The 27748-nt window shown below is 38.7% G+C and overlaps 1 protein-coding gene across 12 annotated transcripts; it reads right to left on the minus strand.

Moving 5' to 3' along the window:
• Positions 1 to 13: 13 nt before the first annotated feature.
• LOC145444845 (uncharacterized) lies at positions 14 to 27748 on the minus strand. Of its 12 annotated transcripts, none has more exons than XM_080322875.1 (32): positions 27576 to 27692; positions 19236 to 19317; positions 18974 to 19039; positions 18835 to 18909; positions 18739 to 18771; positions 16529 to 16588; positions 16392 to 16472; positions 16244 to 16327; positions 16090 to 16155; positions 15952 to 16032; positions 15820 to 15891; positions 15629 to 15697; positions 14719 to 14790; positions 14308 to 14394; positions 11944 to 12012; positions 10702 to 10776; positions 10203 to 10289; positions 9308 to 9376; positions 4808 to 4867; positions 4054 to 4113; positions 3927 to 3980; positions 3786 to 3845; positions 3667 to 3720; positions 3459 to 3518; positions 3341 to 3394; positions 3082 to 3165; positions 1078 to 1137; positions 959 to 1009; positions 670 to 729; positions 547 to 600; positions 158 to 217; positions 17 to 88 (listed from the first exon to the last, which is right to left on the minus strand). In XM_080322875.1, the coding sequence occupies exons 1-32, from the start codon at positions 27632 to 27634 to the stop codon at positions 32 to 34; spliced, it is 2115 nt and encodes a 704-aa protein (XP_080179001.1). In that variant the 5' UTR covers positions 27635 to 27692; the 3' UTR covers positions 17 to 31. The 12 variants fall into 12 exon arrangements, with proteins under 12 accessions (XP_080179009.1, XP_080179001.1, XP_080179000.1 ...); XM_080322874.1 differs by having other exon boundaries at positions 14308 to 14391; positions 16244 to 16330; XM_080322879.1 differs by having other exon boundaries at positions 10203 to 10286; positions 10702 to 10773; positions 16244 to 16330.

Raw genomic sequence — 27748 nt, forward strand, 5'->3', positions numbered from 1 at the left:
AAAATCAACTATTGTTTGTATGGCATGTGCTCTATAGGTAACTTCTCACCGTATTCAATGGTTGCAAGGGAGAAGCTTCTTCAAGGACCTGCAACATTCATCAGGTTCAGAACATTGTAAAAGACGAAATGCGAAATTAACCATTCATGAACCCTACCTGTTCACTGGCATTCTTGTCCTCGGTCGGCAGGTTTTCCGGTTTGGGGAAAGCCTTATCCTAAAAACAAAATACAACTCCATAGTTTATAATCACAAAAACCGGACAGACATTTCAATGACGGATGTCTGAAATAAAACGCAATACTGTAAAGTTGAGGAATTACAACACACCAATAATGGTGACAACCAGATACTTTCCAAACGTGAATGGTAGTAGGGTGTCCTAATATTGGAAACATTAAATATAATGAATCATATTCTCGACTCTTTAATCTTCATAGCTTTTACACCACTCGATACAGCAAAAAGATGTCTATTTCAGGGCAATTACAGCACCAAATGTTATTCAGACGACGTGATGGATTGTATTCAATCAATATTTCTCACCATATCTAATGGTTCCGACGGAATAGGGAGTTCAACAGAAGCGTCTTGAAGTACCTGTGACATTAATTAGGGTTATTACATCGTCAAACTTAAAAAACTTGACCAAGCAAAATGCAACCCCACTTTGTTGCCGGAACATTTGTCTTCAGCAGATTGGTTTTCCGATTTCAGGAAAGGCTCTTCCTGAAACTAGACGATAACTGCATATTTTGCCATTGCAAAAAATGGATATACACTTTGATAACACCGTGTCGATTCGCATGTGCAATCAGCAACCTGATTACATCACACACGGAAGTGTGTGGACTCATATTTAAGTCTATAACAATTGAGAAACGGAAAATTTCGGAATGAAAATGAAGTTGGAAAAAAAGAATAGGTCTCCGAGTCTGAAATAGAAACAGCATCCTACCTGAACCGGTGATATGGGCTCCTGTAACACAAGTTCTGGCTGCTGCTCATCCTACAAATATGTTTCAATCCAGAAATTGAATGAATATTATTGTAACATTTGAATGACAAGATTCGTACCTGATTCTGTGCGGAGCCGGTGTCAATAGGTTTTCTTTTCAATTTGTCGAGCTGCTCTACCTGCAATATTAAAACCTAGTTCAGTTTACTATTTCAGTTTATTATTAACAATTTTATCAGAACAATACACCACAAGACTGCGATACAATGAAAAGATAGGAAGGTGTCGAAACCAGTTCAAGTAGTCTTTGAAATCAGACACCCATCTGGGCATAGGCGACGGGTTCTCAACCAGTGGCCACGGGGGCGTTTTGAGGTGGACCACAGAGCTATTCGGAAAATTGTAGATTTAGTGAAAGTTTTCGCTCGAAATATACATTCATATAATCGAATTGTACGTAAGTGGGCTTTTCAGTCAACTCAGATGAGACGTAGTGACACATATGGAGTGGGGGCAACCGCATCTTTTGTCACCCGGCTACGCCTATGATGTCAACACACGGCATTACGAGGATACACTAACACATTCCTGACATACTAAATGTACTATTATATTAAATCCGACTGGTTATAGAATAAAACAATGCTCTAAAGCAGGGGTTCTCAACCCGCGGCCCGCGGGCCGCATGCGGCCCGCAGACGATTCTTTTGCGGCCCGCGACATCTTTCATCATGAACGCAAATACTAATGGTACGGTATTGTTATGGAAGACTGGTGTGTCATATTTGTCGAAGAACAGTTGTTGTAACGAAGCGTAGAAGCTTAAAATGATACCACGATAGTTTCTTCTGGAGTTATGCATATCGCCTGATCTTAAAGAAAACGTTGCTAGCTAGGTGCCAAGCCCAGAAATCTACACTTCGAAGCATTGTTAAAATTGCCGACAACATTACGGACGCATTGTTCAAAATTGCTAGGAATATCGCTAAACCCAAGAATCTGCTGGAAAAGATGAGACTTCAAGAAAATTTTACCATACTGTGCGTATATTCCCGGTTTCCGGGATTTAGCAGCAAGGCCAACATCACCTGACAAATTTCGAAGCTACAGTTGTCTGATTCAACCGTCATCAGAAGTGTAACAGCAATGTCAGTCGATGTTTTGTCGCATGTTCTTGAACATGTGGCAACGTAGACTAGTTTAGCCTAGCATTGGCCGAATCCACCGACTTCACACACATTGCATTGCTAATCATTCAGGTGCATTTTATTAGACTAGACATATTTCCGGAGGAAATGCTGGTGGGGTAAACGTGGGAAGGGGACCAGTGAAAAACATCAACTTGACAAAGCTGACTTCTGTAACTATTGGTGCAGGGCTCCAGCCATGGAAAAAAAAGGAGAAGTGTTGATGGGTTTGCTCAGAAATGAGCCCGAACGCCTGACTTCTGGTATTACTGAGAGCTCAAAGTGATAATGGTCTCTGTAACGAAGAAGTTACAGTCATTTTAGTCTTGCTCGCTCACGCATTGAGACAGAGAGTTCGGTTCTCTGGTGCAAGGGTTTGGAGGTGCAAATACCAACTTGGCAACGAATGCAATGTACGCTCCATGAAGGGATTTGCTTGCGCCTATGGGGAGATGGATATTCTCACACACAAAAAAAAACAGCAACTGCTAACTTACGAACGCTGTCCATTAATGCTTTAGAATGCATAAAAATGTATTAAATACCCGTATAAGACTGGTAAATAGGCTACAGTAGCTAAAATTTAATAGTTGCCAACAAATAGCATTATAATGTTAATGTGATAATGTTCTGCGGCCCGCAGCATCTTTTGCTGCTAAAATGCGGCCCGTTATACGAGGGAAGTTGAGAACCCCTGCTCTAAAGTAAATATTTGTCGACATAGCCATATCTATTGATGTCAGTCTATCTTTCAACATCTTAAATAAGAAAGATGTTACCAAAGTCTCAATGCAGAGCACAGTATCTCGGTTCCGTAGTTCTTAGTAGTAAATTTTTCCATTATAATAATTTATGAAATTCGTATGCATTTGAGTGTACACTGTACACTCCAATCAATTTTACTAATGAAAATAAGATAATAAAAAAGTAGCTTACATCAGATCGCTCTCCAGGATCTTGATCGAATGTCATTGTGACATCATCCAACGTAACGTCAACAGTTTCATCTTTTTCTTGATCCTAAAGAGATGAAGTAGGACGAAAATATTTCAAAGTACCAACACAAATTTAAAATGAATGTGACAGTGCACTACTTTGAATGCGGATGAACATAATTTAATAATATGACAACCCGCAAATATTACCCTACTTGGAATAATAAATTATCTTGAGAACATAAAAATCAAATTCTTACTTGTTTCAAAGGTTCTTGAGATATCTGATTTTCCCCCTTCAGAACATTCTCGACCTGCAGACCAAAAGAAGAATTTTGATAAATCGCAATTCATGCATAGTAACATCATTTCAGTAACCATTTCCGACGCGACATCATCTATGCCGATCTCCAATTCACATTCTGTGTCTGTCAGAATCTATAAAGCAACACAAAAGTGAGATACTTCGAATATAAATGCTTGCCAAGTCAAAAGAAAAACGGAATTCCAAACTCGCTGTGACAAAGCCATTTGACTGAGATTTGGATTAATGAATTGTTTAGAGAAAATGAAAATCAATTCATACGTAGTCTGAAGGTTCGGGTTCTATGCATTTTTCATCCCTCAGGATGTTCTCCACCTGCAGATCAAAGAATGAATTTTGATTCATTGCAATTCATATAATCCTAATTTTATTTCAGTAACCATTTTTGATGCAGCATCGTCAACGTGCATTTCAAATTCAGGATCTTTTTCTGGCGGAATCTACAAATTAAAAAAAATTAAGATGCAATACGTCACTTCAAAGATAAATGCCTGCAAAGCACAAAGAACGGAATTTCAAACCTGTGGTGGCAACTCAATTTGACTGAGAATTTCGCCATAAGTCAGATGGAACGGCTGAGAATATAACAAGAGTATTGAAACCAGTCACACATGCTCGACTAAACATAAAAAAGATGTTTGTGTCAACCTGCTTCGAAGCACGATTTCCAATCATGGCCCCCACCAATGATGCATTGAATTTTTCATCCTGTAATATAAATAAAATGTGTCAGTTCAAACACTCAAGAGATGCAGCCACAATTGACGAGTAACATGAATTTTTCACTTCAGCAAAAATCATTGTCATAATTTTAGTTGCTCTAGGGGTTAGTTGCTCTAGGGCTCTAGCAATGGTTCTCAACCTTTTTGTTTTCACGGACCGCTTTAGGACTTTCACGCCCCCCCCCCTAATATTGCTCCATTAGTGTTACCACCCCCTTCAAAATCAAAATCGACCTCAGGGGGCTCTGATGACAAGGTTGAGAACCACTGGTCTAGTCTCAGAATGTACAAAGTAATATAACAAAACATCACATGACGTAACAAGCAGATATAGGACGGTATCGGAACGACCAAGTACACTCTCTCAATCTACTATCCACCTCAGCCTAGCGCCCGATTTTATAGGGTTAAATCTTATGACTCTCTCTTCTTGGACGCTTTTCCTTGATCTTTTTATTCGACCTTCACCGGGTCTGTCTCCGGGCTTCTTTTAGTAAAAACTCCATAAGAATAGCGCCGTACGTGAGGAGGCTACCAGATAAAATTACTATGTATTGACACTTCAAAACACGCTACCGCCAAGACTCGACCTGGGGTCTCTTGCAGTGTAATTACCGACTATACCAACTCCCCCAACCGGCTATAGTCACAGCATGATATTAATAAATGACTATCATTACCTCTGTCAAACAAATGCTGTCCATGGTAATCGGTGAAGTTTCCTCGGATTGTACCTTTTTCTGCAAATTGTACGATTGCAATTATTTTTAAATTAGAAACGAACAACTGATCTTCGATTTGGATTTGATTTGATAAGGATCACACATTATTAGCATTTCCAACCGGGAAAAAGTTCTGTTGAAATAAACCCGAATATTTTTGGCTGACACTCGTCAGGCGCAAGAGTCAGCAACTAGTAGAGAACTGGAAAGAACATTGTATATCCACAATCGTATCATACTTTGATTCATCTGCCTGGGACTCGATTTTTAGCGAAATACGCCAACCAAGTCTGTGCCTACAGAAGGAGTTTGCGTACCATCTAAAAGTAGTATATTGAGCTTAAGCACTCTCTTCTCCCCGATTATTCGAAATTTCATGCCGTTTGTTGACATCCTGTTTTGTGATACGATTGTTGAATGTTGATATACAACGTTCTTTCCAATTCTCTACTAGTTGCTGACGATTACCTCTGACAAGTGCGAATATACTATTCAATTGCAAATTGATGTTCTGTACCTCCAAGAAGCTCCTCTAATTAATACAACAACATTCATTAATCTTTGTTTAGCAATATTACAAACACAACTCACTCTGAGTATAGGAAATTCTTTCTGCTGAGGAGGAGAAGGCTTACTGGTGGCAGCAGAGGTTCCTACTTCCTCCATCTTTGGATCCTACACAAAGAACGAAAATATACTTGGATTTTACCGGAAACAAATTATAACTATTCCATTCTACTCACAGGAAGCTTGCCTTCAGAATTCCCAGACACAAACGCTTCGGCAGTAACATCAGCCGATGTCGAAGGTTCCTTAAAAAATCGACGGCATTATTTTGGTAGAAAATCCAATAATTGGCAAAGGAAAGTTAAATAGTTATCTGTGAAAGAGATTTTTCTACTGAAACTTCTTTTCTAGGCATTTTCATCAATTTACTTTCGCATTCCAAAATCTTTTTGGAAACAAGTTTATCATATCAAAATCTATTTAGAAAAACAAGAGTGGGTCCCAACATGGTTACAGCTTAATATACCGGTGCAGGAGAAAGCACGTAAGAGATTGAATTAATTGATTTCAAATTATGCAATGTAAAATTCTAGTCCGTATCAGATTACTGCCCACTGATAAGAACAAGCCCTTTAGCAGTAACATTGAACTTAAATATCGCCAATATTACACATAAGCCCCACTTTCACCATGACCTATTGATTATTCGCGAGGAATCAAACTCTCTCAAATATGTGTGCGCTAACAACAAAATTGATAAAATTTGAGGTAAATCACCAACCATGGATTTTGCTGTTGATCCGTCACTGCGAGTAGAGTCCAGATCCCTTTTTCGGTTTCCAGAGCTCGGAAATTCTGCAGATTGCTAAAATAGAGAAAATTAAAATATATTTCTTAACGTTGATAGTCGTTTAACATCAGAGTTGGGCAAGCTTTCGATGAGGTTCAGCATATTCCTCTTTCTTTGGGACATCATGTCTGTTGTTTATAAAAAAAATTCATCCCGGCTATTTCCAAGACTGAAATCATATCAAACAGTAATATGGACTAGCTCGTACCAGCCTGAAGTACTTTTGTGACAATATCCAGGTCCAAAATATTTGCATAATGACTGATTTCATTTCATTTACTCCATATTTCTTGTGTTATGTTTTTGTATTTATAATATGCTTCATTACCACGTATCTTATAAGGATTATGTATGGAAATACGAAACTTTAGAGTGGTGAATAAATGAATGGAAGGAAGGCCTTGCGGTAGCTAGTTGTCATCAAATCCATACCAGAATTTCTATGTTTGTACAGTTTTGTAAAGCGCTGAAGTAATGAACCACAGACCCATTTATCTGATAATAAGGTAAGAAGCAATTACCCGAGCAGATTTCTCTTTGGAGGGAAGGCTCTCAATCATTTTCTTGTCGGTCTCTTCAGGCTCCAGAATCTGTGCAATTAAAAGTGCCAATGCTCTGGTGATAATTGATTGAAATGACCATGAACTTAATCATAACAGAATTATCTACTCTCAAATATTCGGAACGATCGAAAATCATCACGGTATATAATAACTTCATTGACCCATGGTGCGATTGGGGAGTATTGGGTATCTGATGGATTCAATTGCATGTTGATCGATTGAGTGGCGAGATAGGGTAGTGGTATAATCCACAGATACAACACCAATGGGTTGCGGTTTCGAGTCTGATCGAGGTCGACTCCAGAATTCCTACCTAAGTGTTGCAGGATTAGCTAGGCTCCTCCTCACCATCTCATCCGTGTAAGCAGTATCTTATATAAAAATAGCCTAGAAGTGGGCCGTGCTACAAGTCGACAGCTACGGAATAAAATTAAAGTAAATTGGCCTGGTGTAAATAACCACAGTAGTCGACAAACACCATGAATCTACAAACAACAACATGTTGATCGATTTTTTTTCATGCTAATTTACAGTCCCACATAGAGAAGGCATTCACCGGATTAAACTACTTATAGATGAGAAACCTTAAAATCATATCCATCAGGATTTGCGAAAGCATGTCTGTTACACAAAATAAGTATAAAATATAATAAACCGTACTAATTTGAAAGTTAAAATAATCACTCATTAAGACCGACTATTAGATTTAATTTTATCAACAAAAGGAGTTCTTTACAGTCCGTAAAAATAGCTTACAATAGGAACTTGGCTAGGTTGCTTTCCATCATACTTATGCACCAAAATGCATACTAGTTATTATTATTGCAACAGCACATTCTAATGAATCAAAATAAATAACCAACCTGGGATTTTGCCATGGATTTAGATCGACGTGCAGAGGCCGGTCGGTCGTTTTGACCACTTCCCAAGATCTTGGACTTCCGGGACTGCTGGAGAAAATTGAATAGTAACGATAAATGAGTCTATTATGGATTTATAATCCATTTTAAATTATAACTGCAGTGCAGGAATGTGCAATATACTGGACTAGCACACCACCTTGGGTTCTTGACGTGCGTGCATGAGTTGAGTTGAGTGTCTCTTCACCTTCAGGGAACCCCTGGTGTTCCCATGAACACGGGTTAAAAAACTCAGGATTAAACTATCAGATTCAATTTTATCAAAAAAATAAATTATTTTCAGTCCACAAACAATAACCAACAATAGTCACTTGGCTAGGCTAGTTTCAATCAAAGTAAACATAATACCTAACTATAATTGCAAGAAGAATTATATAGAATCTTTTCGAAACAAAAATTGTCAGGTTAAAGCAGGGCTGGCCAACCTTTTTGGCCAATGGGTCACATTCTATTGACGAATCATCGCGCAGGCCATCAGCCGCGTGAAGCGCGAACATTTTTCAAAGTTTATAGGTCAATATTATTGTTACTTGAGTAGGCCTATATTGAGGGTCTGCTGCATATTGCTGGGCTCAGTTTGCAAGAACCGGACTATTCGGTTCCTGGACATATCGATATCGGAAGCTTCGGCCAACATGCGTCAATCACTCTATGCCTGTATGTTTCATCGTCGACGGTCTTTATGCGAGCGCAAACGCAAGGTCGCATGTTGGACGACACTTTCTCAGGTAATTGCGAATATAATAAAATTTAATCTCGTACATTAGGCGTTCTTTCATTTTTAGGAGGGGGTAACAATATTAAAAGCAAGAAATCGAGTGACAACACATTCATGGCAATCCATTTTTGTTAATATTACTAATTTCTAAAATTACCTCGCGGGCCACTCAAAACCTTCTCGCGGGCCACGGGTTGGCCGGCCCTGGGTTAAAGTGATGAGTTATTATTACGTCCACAACTATTACATATCTGTCATACTTGTATAACACTATAATAAAATTAGTATAAGATAAATTTTAAAACAAGCCTAAAATATTCGGGTGACGATAAAATTCAAAACTAATTACCAACCAGAGATTTAGAGCGACGTTCCGGGAGCGATTGCTCATGTTGACCGTTGCCCAAGTCCTTGGACTTCTTGGCCTTCTAGAAAAAATAAAATTATAACAATAAATGATTTTGTGGAAGAGAATCCGATTTAAAACGTAACTGCAGTTCAAAAATGGACAATATGCTTGAACAGCAAGCTACCTAGGGTTCTAAATATGCAAGACTTAGGAAGCCGTACAAGGCTATATCTGCACTTCCTTGTCCAGCGGCACATGCACATCATGCACTCATGGTACGCATATGCACAGATCGTGTGTATGTATATCATTAGTCGGTGTACATGCCGCAAAAAATCTCGAAGATAAAAACATACAACGTCCTATTTAGCATATGTCTTATAACGATTAGGTACAGAAATACGAAACTTTATAGTGTTGAATGAATGAACGAAAGAACTTGCGGTAGCTGGTTGTCATCAAATCCATGCCAGAATTTGTATATTTATGCATTTTTGTAAAGCGATCAAGTAATGAACCATTTATCTTACAGTAAGGTAAGAAGCAATTACCCGAGCAGATTTCTCATCGGAGGGAAGGCTCTCCGGCACTTGCTTGTCGCTCACTTCAGGCTTCAAAATCTGTGCAATTAAAAGTGTCAATGCTTCGGGGATTATTGATTTCAATGATCGTGAACTTTAAGAATATCGTAATAGATTTATGTACTCTCTCAAATATTTGGAGTGATCGCAAATGATCAGAGTATAAAAACATCATTGACAAATGGTGCGATTTGGGAGGGTATCTGATGGATTTAATTGCATGTTGAATGATTTTAATGCTAATTTACAGTCCCGCACAGAGAAACCATTCACGGGTTTGAACTAACTCCTTATAGATGGCATGAAATCATATCAATCAGGATTTGTAAAAACATATCTGTTACACAAAATAGGTATAAAATATGATACATATGCCGTACTAATTTGAAAGTTGAAAGCGTCACTGATTAAGGCTATTAGATTTAATTTAATCAACAGAATGAGTTCTGTAGAGTCCTTAAAAATAGCTTCCAATAGGAACTTGGCTAGGCAGTTTTTATCGTACTTACGCACCAAAATGCACACAGGAAACTATTATCGCAATAGAAATTCCAATGAATCAAAACAAAATAGTCAAATAAAAAGTAATGACTTCAATATCAATTCACATATATTTCATGAGTTGAATTGTATTGGGCATAATATAATATAACTTCACATCTCTTGTAAATGTTTTACTGTTATGCATGCAAAATATAGGCAAACGATTACATCAGTCCCACCTGCATGTATCACACCAGCACCTGCTGATAAAATTAATAAGCCTATTAGATAAATTTGAGAAGCAATGGAAGTAAATGGAAATTATCGTCTGACGAACTAGAAAATATTCTGCTGGATATCACATTCGCAATAAATGACCAACCTGGGAATTTGCCGTGGATTTCGAGCGACGTGCAGAAGCCGGTTGGTCAATTTGACCGCTTCCCAAGTTCTTGGACTTTTGGCCCTGCTAAAGAGAATTAAATTATAAAGATACATGAGTCTATTATGGATAATGTATTTTAAATTATAACGGTAGTGCAGGAGTGTGCGACATTCTTGACTAGCACACCATCTCGAGTACTGAATTTTTCAACACGTTCGGCCAACCACCATTCGGACAGTATACACATGACGAAAGCATTGCTGTAAAGTTATGGTTGAGCACGTGATTGGACTTGATCACCACAACATTCATTCGACCATTGATTGGGCCTAATTGCCTACAACCAACAATGCCCAAGACGTGCCTGTCATGCGAGGTCTGCAACAATTACATCTGTCCTACCTGTATCACAAAATAATAAAGTTAGTATAAGATAAATTTTAAAACAAGCCATAATATATTGGAGTAGCGAGAAAATTCAAAAGTAATTACCAACCAGGGATTTAGAGCGACGTTCCGGGAGAGATTTCTCACATTGACCGTTGCCCAAGTCCTTGGACTTCTTGGCCTGCTAGAGAAAATCAAATTATGCCAATAAATGATTTCGTGAAAGATAATTCAACATAAAACGTAACTGCAGTTCCAGAGGGAAAATAGGCTTGAATAGCAAGTTACCTAGGGTTCCAAATATGCAAGACTTAGAAAGCGGTACAAGGCTATATCTGTACCTTCCTTGTGCAGCGGCATAATATGCACATCATGCACATTCACAGATTGTGTGAATGTATATCATGAGTCGATGTACTTGCCGCAAAAGATCTAAGATAAAAATATACAATGTCCTATTTACCATAGATCATATAACGATAAGGTACAGAAATACGAAACTTGAGAGTTTTAAATGAATGGATGAAAGACCTTGTGGTAGCTCATTGTCATCAAATCCATACCAGAATTTGTCGGTACGTGGGACGCACATCCCAACGTTTGCTAGAACGTATCAAACAGCACGTTCCTAAGCGTATAAGACCGGTATCGCAGTCTCTCGATTCAGGAAATTTCACTCAGCAATGTAAACATGCCGTCAAACCCTCATCGTACAGCCAAGTGTTGGCATGCAATTCTTCCATTGGCCAGTATTTGATTGGCTTGCGCCTGGAACTATTCTGACGACATGTTCTCAGTGCTATCCAAGGGTAGATCTATATTTCATTTGACAGCTTTGTAATCCTCTTTTATCAAACTGAACAACCCACTCCTTTGTCGCCAAAAAGAAATTTTTTATAAACTTAAAATCATCCCACTAGCTGTCCTTCCTTAGCTGTTGTCTGTGTGTGTTTTTGTTCGAATATTTTCCTCTGTGTTGCTGCATTGTCTCACTGTATCTATCATTGTCTCACTGTGTACTACTTTTTCAAGTTGCTTGTTGCTATATACGCTGCATTGTTGTTATGGTTGAAATTCCATTAATGTTATTTATAAATTTTCATTATTGCGTCACAATTTGTCATTTGGTTTTGAATCCAACTCTGTTCTGTATCCTTTATCGTGCTGGTTGCTCTAGATAACAGACACGCGAAAAGTTCTTTGCGTCAATTAAAATATGAATTTAGTGTTAAAAGATGAGTTCAAGTTCTGTACCACCCATCAGCTATTTGTATAGTTGTACATTTTCGTTAGGCGATGATCTAATGAACCACTTATCCATTAATCTTACAGTAAGGTCATGAGCAATTACCTCAGCAGAATTCTCTTTGAACGGAAGGCTTTCAGGCACTTGCTTGTCGGACTCTCCAGACTCCAAAATCTGTGCAATTAAAATTGTCAATGTTCTGGGGATAATTGATCGAAATGATCGCAAATCATCAGGGTATAAAAAAACTTCATTGACCAATGATGCGATTGGGGAGGATTGGGTACCTGATGGATTCAATTGCAAGTTGATCGATTTTTTTCGTGCTCATTTACAGTCCCACATAAACAAGGCATTCACCGGTTTAGAATCCTTATAGATGGGAAACCTTGAAATCATATCAATCAGAATTTGTGAAAGCATGTCTGCTACACAAAATAAGTATAAAATATAATATACCGTACTAATCTGAAAGTTAAAACAATCACTCATTAAGACAGAGGTCTCAAACTCAAATGTGCTCGCGGGCCATTTCCCAGTTTTTGATGACGCCGCGGGCCGCCGCAGCACCAATCTTAGGGATATTCAATGTATAATTTTTAAAGTAGACCTTATTTGACGGGACCTTGCAGACAGGCATTCCACAACCATCGTGGCAATGTAATTTACTATGGCATTATTCACTCTTGACACGAAAAAAAACATTTTCAAATATTTCAATAAAATTGATTTTGTGTCGGGCATAATTTTTTTAATTAATGAGTAATAGACATCATACAGAGCATGCCTCATGTCGGGCTATAATATTGCAGCTAGTGGACATTTAACGTGCCACAATTCTATGTAAAATATTTTAAAATCTACTGAAGATTGATCTGATATCAGAGCATTTTAGCGGTGTAGCCTAATCCTGGTTTTGATACAGTTGTGATAAGTATCGGCTGTTGTTACTGTCATTGCCAAAGTCAAACTAAATCAGCGTTAGATTTTGCCTTCGATTAATATTGGAATATATCAATAACCAATAACAACTTGAATATAATCATTATTGAGCCATAGTAACAGCATTGCTTCTTAACCTTTTGAGCGATCGTACTTCTTGTGCTTCCGATAAGATTTCTCGTAGCCCCTGTCCATTTACACCACAGTTTCTGGTGGTACCTATATTAAAATCAGAATCCCATTCACATGAAATCGCGCGCAGCGCGGGGACTATTTTCCAGTTCAATCAATTGGCCAAGAAAATATTCCACAGCATATAGGCCTAATTCCACAATGCATCTCGTACACCCTGATGTGGTGCTTCGTACCCCGATGGAGTCTACGGACCCTGGTTAAGAACCCATGGAATTGAAATGTCCAATCGGAGAAGAATTCATTGATGTTACAGCTGTACAGCTGTATCTTACTCGCCAACGATAATAACATGGATAAAGAGAACAAACAACACCTAGCATATATTCAACTATACGTCACGGGGGTCACAGAATACCAATGGCTGCCATACTGACCTGATTAGATAGCTATATACCCCACGCAACTTAAGCTAGAACCTTTTTATATATATTACTATTTCCCATGACATTATCATAAATTGTTGCGTCCGTAGGATTACCAACCAAGTCACCGACCCGAGTCGCAAGTCCTTCTCTGATTTTGACCCGACCCAACTCGAGTCATTTTAATTTAATCACCCAGTCAATCCGAAATCGAGTAACGAAAAGGTCGCAGCAAACCAAATCACAATTTCCAGTCACGAATCATCAACGGGTCATGTCTTATCATTATAAACTAGAAATGAGACGTAATAGTCGATCTTTCACAGCAAGGTAGCTTTTAAAAGTGATGTGATAGTGAAGTTTGTTGAGATTTCGGTTATTTTATAGTAGTCTTAGCGTTAACTTTAAGTTTATATATCTAAAAAAGATATACGGCACTTGAATATATTGGTGAATACTTGAAATTCCAAAATGCCGTCGCGGGCCGCACAAAATGGTCTCGCGGGCCGCGTGTTTGAGACCTCTGCATTAAGACTATTAGATTTAATTTAATCAACAAAATGAGTTCTAGTCTGTAAAAAATTCCTTACAGTAGGTACTTGGCTAGGTTGCTTTCTATCATACTTATGCAGCGAAATGCATACTGGTTATTATTATTGTAGTAGCAAATTCCAATGAATCAAAATAGCATTGTCAAGGAAACACTAATGAGTTCGATATCAATGGGCATGTTTCATGAGTTTAATTGCAATGGGCATAATACAACTTCATATCTCTTTGGTAGTTTTACTATTATGTAAACAAAAAATTAGCAAACTACATTCCTACCTGTATGTATCATACCACCACCTGCTGATAAAATTAGTAAGCATATTAGATAAGTTTGAGAAGCAATGGAATAATGGAAAATTATCGTCTGGCAAACTAGAAAATATTCTGCTGGATATCACATTCAAAATAAATGACCAACCTGGGATTTTGCTGTCGACTTGGGGCGACGTGCAGATGCCGGTTGGTCGCTTTGATCGCTTCCCAAGTTCTTAGACTTTCGGGCCTGCTAAGGAAAATTAAATTACAATGATAAATGAGACCATTACGGATAATCGATTTTAAATTATAATTGTAGTGCAGGAGTGTGCGACATTCTTGACTAGCACACCACCTTGGGTTCTAAATTTTTCAACACATTCGGCAAAGTACCATTTGGACTGTATACACGTGATGAAAGCATTGCTGAAAAGTTATGGTTGAGCACGTGATTGGACTTGATCACCACAACGTTCACATTCGACCATTGATTGGGCCTAATTGCATGCAACCAACAATGGCTAAGACTTGCGTGTCATGACAAATCATACGCATAAATTAAAGGTGTCCTCACCTCCAGGGATTTAGAGCGGCGTTGCGGGAGAGATTGCTGATGACCGCTTCCCAAGTCCTTGGACTTATGGGCCTGATAAAAAAGATCAAATTAAAACGACAAAATATTTTGTGAAAGATAATCCATTTTAAAATGTAACTGTAGTTCAAGATTGGACAATATGCTAGAATAGCAAGCTTACTAGGTTTCTAAATTTTGCAACACAGGTTGACCACACATAAGGCAAAAGCATTGCGGAAAATTCATGGTTAAACAGTTGATTGAGCTTGAGTGAAAAATACCTATATAGTCTGTTTCTTCCTAATTACTTGGCCATCTTAATTATTTCTATTTTCCAATCCTTTTACTAGGACTTGATATGTTGTGTTGAAATTGAAACCATGGGTGCACCGTGCAACTCTAACAAGATCTTTCAGTGTGTCATTTAATAATAGGATACCGGATACTGCATTGCTGCTGTCGAATCTGAGTTTTGCCTGAAGAATGAGCGACGTGTGCAATATCGAGATCATGCGAGTGTTGGGATCAAGTTACTAGCTCGAGTCACAAGTCATCTCGAGTCATTGCAAATTTTTGACTCAAGTCAAGTCAAGTCACTCGAGTTTTGGAGGTGACTCGAGCCAAGTCAAGTCACAAGTCAAGTCACAAAGTCATGTCGAATAAAGTAGAATTTGAAACATCAGACAGTTGAAACAAATCGATATCCCTCAATACACAATCCCAATACACATCCGCATGATTCAATGTATGCCTGCGCCAACTGTTGAAGAGTTATATAAATGTATAACTATATCACTCCGATTTAAGTCATACAAGAGGTTTGCTAAGGTAGACACTGAGCGAGTGTACAACAACATCAGCTCTAATCACTTAGATTGTTTGTGGTCAATTTATCTTTGACGTATCGTACCTGATGATCAACTTTTGGTTCGGTCAAAACTGGTTCAGAACGATGTGATCTTTCTGTCGACTTTGACTTCTGGAAAGCCAATTAAATGACATAGTAAATTCCAGACGAAACAATAACTTGATCTCTGGCGCCAACACGTGAATTTTGCATTAAATTTCCTCGTATCAAACTATATGACAGTGAAATCTTACCCTTTTCTTTTTCGTGGATTTTTTGGGAAGTGGTTGATCTTCAGAGTGTTGAAGATCATTTCCTACCAAATCCTGCAACACAAAATGTATTAAATCCTTGAAAACTAGGAAGTCAACATAAATAATTAATACCTTTGATTTATCCTTCTCCACATTCAAATGGTATTTATTCATATCAGGATTTTGTTGCAATTTGGTATGCATCACACCCTCCTGAAAAACAGAATATGGTTAATGAGTAAATAAAGATGTTCTCTGCAAAGAATTTACCTGATGCTCAATCTGTCCCTCAGTCATGGGATCTAAAGCACTTGGTTTTCTGCGTGCTTTAGACTTCTAAAATGTGTAATAATTACAATTTGACGAAACGAACACTCATTATATCCCCACTAAAGCATGAACTAAACTTTCTTGGAAAACTTACCCGTGACTTAACTGCAGTGTCAGTGTGCCGCCGAGAAGAAGTCGACTGATCTTTAGAGCTGAGACAATCTTTCAGCTCCAAAGCCTGCTGCCAGAGAATGTATCGGATCACCGTCATAGAAAAAAAAAAAACAGAACAGAATACCTACCAATGACTTGCTGGACACAGTGGTGAAATCTGATGTAGGTCTACTCCAACCAGAATCTCGAACCGGCGTACCCAACTCAGCCTTGAGAACATATTACAAATTAGGGTGAATAGAAAATACCTCTGAATTTGCTCTACCTGATCGTCAATGTCCACATTAGTCCAAGTGAGCTTAGATGGTTCAGATCTTCCATTTGACTTCTGGAAAATATATCGGTTTTAAAATTTGTTTTAGATGCTTGCATATCTAGTCATAACAGACATGCTGTTATATAAATGTTCATGATAGAGCCAAAGTGACATTTCGTCGATTTCCCATTGTACCAGAATATATAAAGAGACAGCGTGTAAGGACTCACAGTCCGAAACTAGATTGAAAGTAGGCGTCACGTCTTTGCTACAAATATTAGGGTTGGTGAAGGGGGATATTAGGGTTGGGTTAGAGTATCTCAAGATTAGGGTTCGGGTGATGGATATTAGGATTGAGAGTATCATGAGGTGGGTTAGGGTCAAAGTTGGGGTTACGGTATCCCAAGATTAGGGTTGGGATGAGGGACACGATAATCTCAACCCTAATATCCATCACCCTAATCCTAATATTGGGATACACTAACCCCAACTTTGACCCTAACCTACTTGCAACCCTAATACCCCCCTTCCCCCAACCCTATCCCTACCTCCAACCCTAACATCCCCCTTCCCAACCTACAGTTACAATAACGAGCAGACCAAGCGTGGTCGATATGTGAGCGTTGCGCCATCACCCGCACTTACACAATCCGTGATCACGTGATCTAATCACTTCGTGACCTCCGTACAATGACAGATCACTTGATAATAATATAATTAGATTATTATTTCATAATAATAGTTGGTAATACATTTTAATACAAAATTCTCCGAGGGCCTAATTTACCAAGTGCCAAGTTTACTGGTAATCGATGAGAAACATAGCATGGGGCATGAGTCAGAGTCAGCATGCATCACACAAACAATTTTAAATCTTATGAGTCAGGGGATTTTTTTTACATGTCAAAAAAAGGCATAATTTGTCAAAATTGTAGCGTTAGGTCAAAAAATGTCAAAATTGATTACAAAGTCAAAATATATATGCAACCAGCATTTCGTTTGTACCGTAGATTTTGCACTGTCGGTGAACTTATCATTTTCCATTTTACAGCTTGCAGCCTACTTTATAGGCCTACCGTTGCAGACGGCCCATTCTCTGCTCATTGTGCTCATCTGCTCATCTTTTGTTGAAGTGTTACTGACCGACAGTTGCATGATATAAATGTTCTAACGTTACGCCTTGACTACAGCTGACTTGAAGACTACACATCTTGATGTGGTCATATCGCTGTGTTTGTCTTTTTTACATATTTGTGTGAACAATCATCGTACGAATAAAGAATCTGTCTGTCTGTCTTTGTGAATCATAAACATTCATATGAAACAAATAGATTATCATGGTGTTATGCTCAACGTACCGCAATATCCTAACTGAAGCAAGACTGTGTGGGCATTGCATGATTTTTATATCAAGAAGCGCATGATGAAAAATTGAGATGTAGACACCATTGTCTGAATGAAGCAACACGGTGTGTCACCAGCAGTGTACACACGCACAACTTCAGTGTTGTCAGCCAACAACTGCTGCTGTTGGACGTTCTTTTTCCATTCTTGGCAAGCTACTTAGTAAGGACAGACAGTTTCTACCCGAGAATGTAAGAAGGTATCTTTCGTTGTACTACAACAAGTTTTTATTATTTCTGCCATAATACGTGATGTAACTACTGGAATTCTTCATAGGGCCAGATTTCGTTAAAATATAGTTTTTTCAGGCCAAACTACTTCATAAGGACAGACAGTTCCAACCAGAAATGAAAATAGGCAGTAGCCTACAATTCTAACATTACCTATGTGGGAAAAAAACTAATTTGCGTACGATAGGTCAAAATTTGATCAAAATTAAGTTTTTTAAGGTCAAAAAATATCAAATTTCGATTTTATAGGTCAAAATCTTCTGTTTTAGGTCAAGAAAAATCGTCCAACTTAGAAGATTTAAGAGAGCCACAAAAATTTCTCCCCTGATACAATGGATGTGTCATCACCATGATGAAATGAAAGAAATCAGTCACATGATGTCTTGAAGCAGATTTTGGATCAATACGTGATTTCTCATGGGGTACGGACGAACAAATGGTTAGTTAAGAACCACTGGATTATTTGGGAATCTCAATCATTGGCAACTGCCTAAACAGCGCTTATATCAGCATGGCAGGCTCACAGAATGTACGGATGAAATTCGACAGCTTCTTATTACAAATGCATCAATAATAATATCTCACCTGACACTTCTCCTCAGATGGAGATTTATCGCTCTGCAAATGATATAGATTTGAGGGACTATTTAATACATTACCTCCATGCATCGCTTTCCTTACCTTGCGATTGCGGCATCGTACTATGGATAGCCAAGAAAACCAGCCTACCACTCTGCTCAGAGCTCTCCTGAAAGCCTGGAAAATATCATTCTACATTACAGTACATGATCATGAATCTACGAAATTGAGACCAGCTTACACTGAGATTGTTGGTACTTGGCCGGATATCTTCACTAGGGGGGGAAGGTGGAATATAGGAGGGTACCTGAATAAATGTGTATTATTAGTAGCAGTTCAGAGAATGAATTCAAACATTATCGCAAAATTAAATTCAACCATAGAACACAAATTCTACATTGACACAGAAAAGATTGATTGCAAGCTTAGGTGTGCGCGAAATCGTGTTCATAAAGTATCAGTGATATAAAATCAACATTGGTATATAAAGTAATGCAACCAACCTTAATTTCCTTCCCTTTCGAGTTGAAATGGGACCGAGACGAGGATGGCAGAAATTGATTTTCCATCCACGTCTTTTTGGTGCTGGAAAAATGGCACAATTAACTTTGCGAGAAAACAAAATTGTCTCAGAATAGATATCATGCATTGCCATTCTAATGTATAAAGCAAATAATTGCACTGCTCTGCATACAAAGATTGCAAACACTTGATTTACAAATCTAAGACTCATCTGTGAAGGAAAAGATAAATAATTTTCATGTTCTCTCTCGCCACAGACATCTACCATCACTTAAAACTGGGAAATTCTAGCCAGAGGTGAACAATGTTAGTTTCTAGCTTCTCCGTAATATATTTGATTGAAATATTAATTCTTCGGGTCATGCGAAACAGAAAGGTGTTCAATCCTGTTACATATTTAATCTGGCAAAAATATAGATGCATGCTTCAGTATGTATTGGGGAGCCTAAATCAGCAGTAGGCTACTTAATTCTGAAATAAGCCACGGAGTTTAATCAAGATCACGAATGGCTATTATAGAGATCGGAATTGGTAGACGGGATCAAGTCATAGTAACTTAATATTAAGTCGGTTCGTTTTACACCTGCTGAAAATTCCGAGACTGATTTTACTGTATGCGCAGTTCTGTTTGGGTCTATCTCAGTCAGTCAGTCAGTCAGTATGCTTTTATTCATCTCACCAACAAACACATGTAAATTGGTATGGATTGGGAGACGACGGGGGACCATAAGGTCTTAGATTCAGTCGCCACCCAGCGGAGTTATAAATGAGTAAATATGGCAAGATCAATACTAACAAATATGGCAGTTAACCAATGGACATAAAAATAACAAAAGATAAAAGTCATGGAAAATCAGCAGTTAACATCCAAGCATAGTACTGGTATACAATACACAGCGTACACAGTTTACACAGCAAAAATATGCATCATTGCAAGAACAATGAAGACTTACCAAGTGGAACAGTATTACATCACAGTCATTGCAAATCATGAACCATGACAGTATACTTCAACAACAACAACAACAACAACAACAACAGAATTTCAACTATTCCAGGCGATGCAGATAGCGGCCAATCTCTGCAGCATTATCCCTTTTGCTAGCCTGGACACTGGAATGTGCTATAATTACGTAGTATAGGACTGTATAGGCCTTAACAGTTGGTTCATAATCAATGACTATAACCAGACCATTTGACGGTTAATCATGATATAGGCCTACACACCACACCACCATCGAGTTGGAATACCGGTACGTTTAGCATAATATATTTGGTGTGCAACGGCCGTTCCCAGTATCACACCGTGTGTACATTAGTAGACTCTTGGGTGTGTAAGAGACACCGATTCCATACTGGCACACCGGCGTCTGATTAAAAGGGTAGTATTTCGACAGAACATTGAAAAAAGGTAAAATTTTAAGGTTTTGAAGGTGTTATATGAAAGTAATTCACTATAAGAGAACGCGAATTTACATCAAGAATATTACTTACCTGTTTTCAACATCTATATTGCCAAACGATCTTTTCGACCGAATAGACGACATGGTTATCAATAGAGCATTCGTGAAACATTTCACTACGATATGCACACGAACACGATACAATACAGAATACACACCAAAAAACGCCACGAGAATTCCTTATCATAATGACGTCATAGTTGCATAACATTCTCATCAGCTGAGTGAGCTTACGCATGGGTAGGTTCGTAAACCTGGTTGTAAACCATGGTAGTAAACCAAGTCACAAGGTTCCGTCTCACAAGTCAATCTGACTTATATAGTTTAGATTCGAGTCAGGTCGAGTCATTTGAATTCACCACCGAGTCAAATCCGTATTCTAGTCATTGAGCAGGGCATCGAGTCCAAGTCATAGTGTTATGACTAGGACCATTATTATATGACCTTAAAAAATCAATAATATGACTTTATTTTTTGGATAATATGACGTGGAAATCGTGTATTTTTACATGCAAACAACGTCACTCACGGAACTAAAGAGTAAAACATACGCAACATAACAATAATACACATTCATTTTTTATTTCAAACCACTGTTGTAGTAGTAGGCTAGTAGTTTCATGTAGTGTGGAATGTTAGAGTATAGAACGTAAAACATTCTATAGTTAGAGTCTTTGAAGTTACGATTTGGACGTAAAATTACTTGAGCACTCCACGGACGCTGATGTGGGTTGACACTTCTGCAGTTTTGCATAAAGCGCTGGTGAAATGTCTTGTCTTTGCAATTGCAACTCCATCATTTGTTTCACGTCGTTTTTGTCCAATCGCTTCTTAATTTAATTTCTAAGCTCAAGCGGATCTTTTCCGAAATCAAGGGCATTTATATCAGCATGGGCCTCTTTGATGGTGTACGTATAACTTTCCATTTTGAGTATTAAGTTTGAAATATTGTTATAGTGCAAGCATATTTCTGTTAATTGACTAGTCAACTTTGGATCGTTTACTGGATTTTTGACGCTCTTTACAATAACTCCTTCACCTTCCTATGCATTGAGTATTTCTTTAACTTCTGGAGGTCTCTCGGCATCATATTGAGCAACATTCAACCAGCTACCCCACCGAGTAATTGCCTTATTTTCTTAGTGCTTAATTGCTTCACCGCTTAAATTGGTATTTTTTTAAGTTTACAACGCTATGACTTTATAACTCAAAAATATGACTATATAACTTAAAAGCGGATTTATGACCTAGCAGGGAAAATAGGACTTTTATGACTTTATAACTTTCTTAATATACCTCATACGGATGCGGTTTTTGCGTTAAATTGATTTCACGACTTACTGATGCATAAAAAAATATGACTTTAATGACTTTAAAGGTCCCTAGTTATGACTCGAGTCCGCGTCCAAGTCATTATATTCACTGTTCAGTTTTGAGCTCAATTCGGTCCTACCCACTTTTCCAGCTCTGCTCGAGTGATATAGAATGGCTCGCTTTCATGATGTCGCAATATTCCTCAGTCCTAACAGTTTCTGGCCCTACTTTCCAAGTATGGACTGATAGACGAAATACCAATAATGTGGTGAATCCTACTTAGAGGTGGTCAAAGTAGTCAAGAAAGCTACTCTAGTAGAAGTAGAAGTAGCGACGAAAAAAATCTACTCAAGTACGAGTAGAAGTAATTCTTCCATAAGCAACCTAAAGCTACTTGAAGTAGAAGTAGAATTGACCGACTTTAAATATACTCAAGTAAGTAAGTAGTTGTGAAAACGATCCTAATTCGTTCACATGGATTGTCAAAAGGTGCAAACTAAGCTATGCGAAAGGTGCTGAGCTCGCTTCATATTGATGCATACCAGGAGGTATCCAATTTTCGACAGCATAAGCATTAGTCCGCATCATGCAATGCTCGAGTGATATAGAATGGTTCGCTTTCATGATGTCGCAATATTCCTCAGTCCTAACAGTTTCTGGCCCTACTTTCCAAGTATGGACTCATAGACGAAATACCAATAATGTGATGACTCCTGTCCTACTATTCTGCGACGTTACAATGAAATATCCGTCTTGGCCGTCCTAGTCTCGAGTCGTATGACTAGGTTCGAGTCATGCACAGTGACTCGAGTACAAGTCGAGTCAATACTCAAATTGTCTCGAGTCGAGTGACTTTACGCATTTTAAAAAGTGACCCGAGAAACTGTATACATCCCACTTGAACTCTTTTTATCTGACTTCAGCACGACTTGAAACAATTTCTCCGTATCCAAAAGCAAAGTGGGTTCGCATGCGTATTCGTATATACTGGCTTTATTTAATTTGAACCTGGGTCGCCCCTCAAAAAGATTGCCGACCATTGAGTTCGGAAGAGGAAATGTCTTTATATACCCGAGGACCCACTTGCACCAGTGCTTTTCAACCTTTTTGACCACCATCAGCAATTTTTTACATAAAAGAAAATCATCCGCACAAACTAACCGAAATTTGATGGATATACAATAACGCATACAATGTACAACAATGATGTCTTCTGTACAGTGTTCTAAGTTTACGGCTTTCATTCACATATTTATTCGGTAATATATTTTCCAACATCGATTTCGCAGCAGAATTAGAGAGACAGTAAGCCGTATGTGTTGTGTCGCAGTCTCCATTGCTAAGAGGGAGAGTCTTTTAGTGGTTGTTGTTTGATATTCATGGTGTTTAGACTACATTGGTCATTTTACAAAAGGGCGATATTCTTTAGATCAGTGGTTCTCAACCTGGGAGGCACGCCCTCCTTGGGGGCGCGAGAAATTGACCAAGACTGTATTAATTCCGACTAAACATGTGTTTTACAACTATTCTGAGAAGACCATTGCTGAAGATGAAACTTATTTCGTATTCAAGAAAGCTCGCCAAATTCAAGCTCCAGCAGTCGAGCTCAACGGAGATCAGGTTGATTTCAACTTCATTTGAACAAATTTTTGATATTCTTTGAAGATTTGAAGCAATTCCCGCGTGTAAGTCATTCATTACTTCATAGCTTTCGCCGTAGCCCAAGCTCGGTGTTCGGTGCGCTGGGTGGCTGTTGTTAATAGCTGGCGAACTGCACTGCTTAAGACAGACAGATGCAATATAGGCTGCCCGGTTTCGCCCTCAATTAAGTTACCCCAAATCAACACAATTTAATTCAATTCCAAAACTGATCAAATTTAGCATGACAGTACAGAACGACACCATGCCCTTTGTAGTCACCACCAGCATTAGGATTAGTTTCAGAGCAATCCACCTTGAAATAAATTCATGTCCTGTTCAATGTTTTTTGCTATTTTCAAACAAGTTTTGGGAAATTTGTCAAAAATGTTAAAGACTCAACAACTGGAATGCGGAGTCAAACTTATGGCGTAAGACATACCATATTAGATCAGGGATAGGCAACCTGCTGCCGTAGATGGGAATTTGTGCGGATGTCGACACCTAATTCAATGAGTATGTGTTCGCATCCGTCGACATGCAAATTGAAATTACGAATACACTCCCAAATTTTTTAAAGATTTTAAATAATTTTGAAATTTTCTTCGCGCTCCTCGCAATTCAATTTAACTTCATTTTTTCGATGTAGCGCCCTTCTCAATCTGAGCCGGAATCGGAATCGTGTGCTCCTCACGAAAGAAATTTGTGTATGGTACATTCGGGCGATTTCAATAATTTCCACTACCGATACAATCGACAATCCTGATCGGGGGTCAAGAAATAACAGCATGCAACAAAGTGACTAATAACAATTGGCCCACCCGAAGATGCATTATTATTTATAACTTGTCCTAATTTTTCGAAAGCACTCACTCCTTGAACCCTGACGGTGAATCTTATCACATGGGCTGAGAAAAGATAGATATTTGATAGTAATATGTATGTATATATGTATTAATTACGGAATTCATTCATTATTCTGAAAAGGTTTCGCGCTCCGCGCGACAATATGCAATCCCAGCAACTATTCATAACATTGCCACTCGCGATTTCGGTGCGTACAATAGGCCTTTGTGAAAAGTATAACAGTCAGGAGTTCACCGGTAATGGATATGGACAGATTAACATAGGTATTTTGCGTCCAGTTAGTTCATTACGGCTATGCCCTCGAATGTGGCCTTAGGGTAGGGTGATCGAAATGCGGCCGTGATTAGCAAAAAGGTTGCCTACCGCTGTATTAGATGATGTGCTCTTTTTGAAATGACGATAAGTGCAGGGAGATCAGGAGGGCGCAATTTTTTTGACCGTCGCCAAGGGGGACGCATGTCCAAAAAGGTTGAGAACCGCTGCTTTAGTTGTTTCCGTACTTACAGAAATATAGCACGGCCCACTTCTGGGCTTTTTAAGACACACACCGCTTACGCGGATCAGGTGGTGAGGAGAAGCGTAGATAAACCTCCGACAATTAGGTAGGTAGCCAACACCCCTAGCGCACGGATTTGGTTTCTATGATGCAATGAACATATCATATCAAGATGGAGCCCATACGCCTGCTATATGTTTTACATTAGACAGCCCCCCCCCCCCCCCCCCCCCCCCCTAGTGGGACAAGTTACTATCTCAATGTAATAATAGCTTTCAGATGAGTTTTCATCACGCTGTGAGTTAAACTAGGAAAGTAAACAAAAGATATGTTAGGGTATGTATCGAGTAGATAAAGACTTCATTCCGTATTAAAACCGTAGATTTTAATCAAGATATCTGATCTTGTATGGTTATAGTAGATACAGGAATAAATAATGTTATATACGGCATCCTGTTCAAGTGTTAGTAATGTTAAGTCAGTTATACTGCCGAAAATTCCGAGGCTGATTTCAATGTAGTCGTACACCTAGTTCTGTTTAGCTCTACCTCTGAAGTTCAACTGTTCTAGGCGATACATTGACCAATAGGCCTATTTGCAGGATATCACTTTCGCAAGCCCGTAACTGCACTTCTACACTGGACTGTGCTAGCATCACGTTATAGTGTATAGGAATGTAGGCAGGACCGTAACTGCCTCACCCAAAAAATTGGAGAAGGGCGAGCTCGAATGGAGGGCAAAATTCTTTCGTGAATTATTTCGTGATTTCAAGTGCGAAATATCTTGATTTTTGGGTACTCTTCCTCCAAGAAAAAATGCGCAAGATTTATAGAAATAGGCATATCGGTGTTGGCCATACATAGGTTTAATTGTCCATAGGCGCCTAAATGACTGGCGCCGAATGTTCCTGTCTTGGCAATCTCAACCTCACAAGACAAATACCATCCCGCAGGGAAAAAATATATGCCAGTGATGAAATACCAATTTGAAATCGTGCGCGCCTTTTAGTTTAGTAGCCTACGTTTGGAGGATTCTATATTTTTTTATAATAGCAGACAGGAGGTCACGAAATAGCATCATGTTACGGAGTCATACCAACGGGTATGCCCGCCCGAAGACGTTTAATTTTTATTTGAGGCCCCTGGAGTCTCCTAGACACCTTACTCAGCTCTACTGGTAAATCTGATTGCGTGAGAGAGGACAAGAAATTGATAGAAATATATATATATATATATATGCAATTCCCGATCATATTGACCGATTCAATCATGAATTATAGAATTTTTTCGCGCTGCTCGTGTTTAGGCGAGACAAGCTGACTCAGTAAACGGCCCTCAATATAGATGATAAGTATCGGTAAACAGCGTATAGCCTGAGGGGGGTCTGGGGGCGAAGCCGAAGAAGCGAAGCCCCCCAGAAGTTCGGTTTATCATCATATGCGGAGCCCAGGACCAACGTTTTTAGGGGGGGGGGCTGACGAAGTGCTGTTACAGCCCTAAATGTAGGTCAGGCATGTCAAACATACGGCCCGCGGGGTCATTCTGACTAAATTAAAAAAGTATTGTATTATACAGCGCATTTCTAAGAGAAGTAAATGGCGAACATGTTCATCGGCCAAATTTTAACCATCTATCGACAGTGTTAAGTTCTCACTCAAGTAACCATCAGGAACAAGGACGTGCATTGACACACTACATCGTGGGAAGGCAAAAAAGTGCACACTCTGGTCATAGTTTTCTTGAAAAAATGGACCAAATAATAGTTATTCACAGTGGTGCAAACGACAATCCGAAACCACTACATGTAAAATACATGGAGATATAGCTACACTAAAAATAGAATTCAAATATCTCTGGTCGCGCTACTGCTTATATTATTCTGACCCAAAAGGCCCCAGCTCCAGTCTTCAGAGAAAACGAATGGTGAATTGGTGATATAAAAATGATGAACGAAATTCCAGCGCACTCGTTTACAATCTCTTAGATTCCACACCACGAATACGCAGGGCCAACGACGCATCACGATTAAAGCAAAGATAACATTGCTCGAAACCATGTTTTAGTGGTTTATAACTGTATTCAATTGGCCAATCATCGGATTTTATCAATTCTATTGTTTGCGGATAACGGTGCTGCCAGAATAGAGCCCATATGATCCGTGATATGGCGGTTGATAGTAAAGCATTCCAGTGAAAAACAAGGTATATATTTGGAGTCAACATTTTGGATCATTTGACTGGTCTGGCCCGCAAGCGATCAAAATTTTTGTATCGGGCCCGCGACCCGAGTTGAGTTTGACACCCCTGATTTTGGTATTCAAAACATAGGCTATTGGCATAACAGTTGCTCCTTGACACTGCTGCAGATCAAAGAATTCCATAACTGTAGAATAAATTCGAATTATATTACGACACCCGCGTCGAATTAAAAGGATATTATTTCGTTAAAACCACAAAGACAAAAAAATATTGATTGTTTTGGACGTGACATATGAACACAAGTCACTCCTGGATATCCCAAATTTTAATCAAGATTATTTCTTACCTGACCTCAGCACCCAGATTGCCAAACGAGCTTTTCGATCGAATAAATGACATTTGCATTAACAGAGCGCATCGCGAAACATTGCATTAGATATGCACACGATGCTATAAGATTTCAATAAAGCGCTAGGTGGAATAGTTCTGAACCATTATGACGTCACACTAGCATATAGT

This window comes from Botryllus schlosseri, chromosome 8 (genome assembly GCF_051294905.1).
Source record: "Botryllus schlosseri isolate E-star chromosome 8, Bs_hap1, whole genome shotgun sequence".
In the NCBI taxonomy this organism is placed as follows: Eukaryota; Metazoa; Chordata; class Ascidiacea; order Stolidobranchia; family Styelidae; genus Botryllus; species Botryllus schlosseri.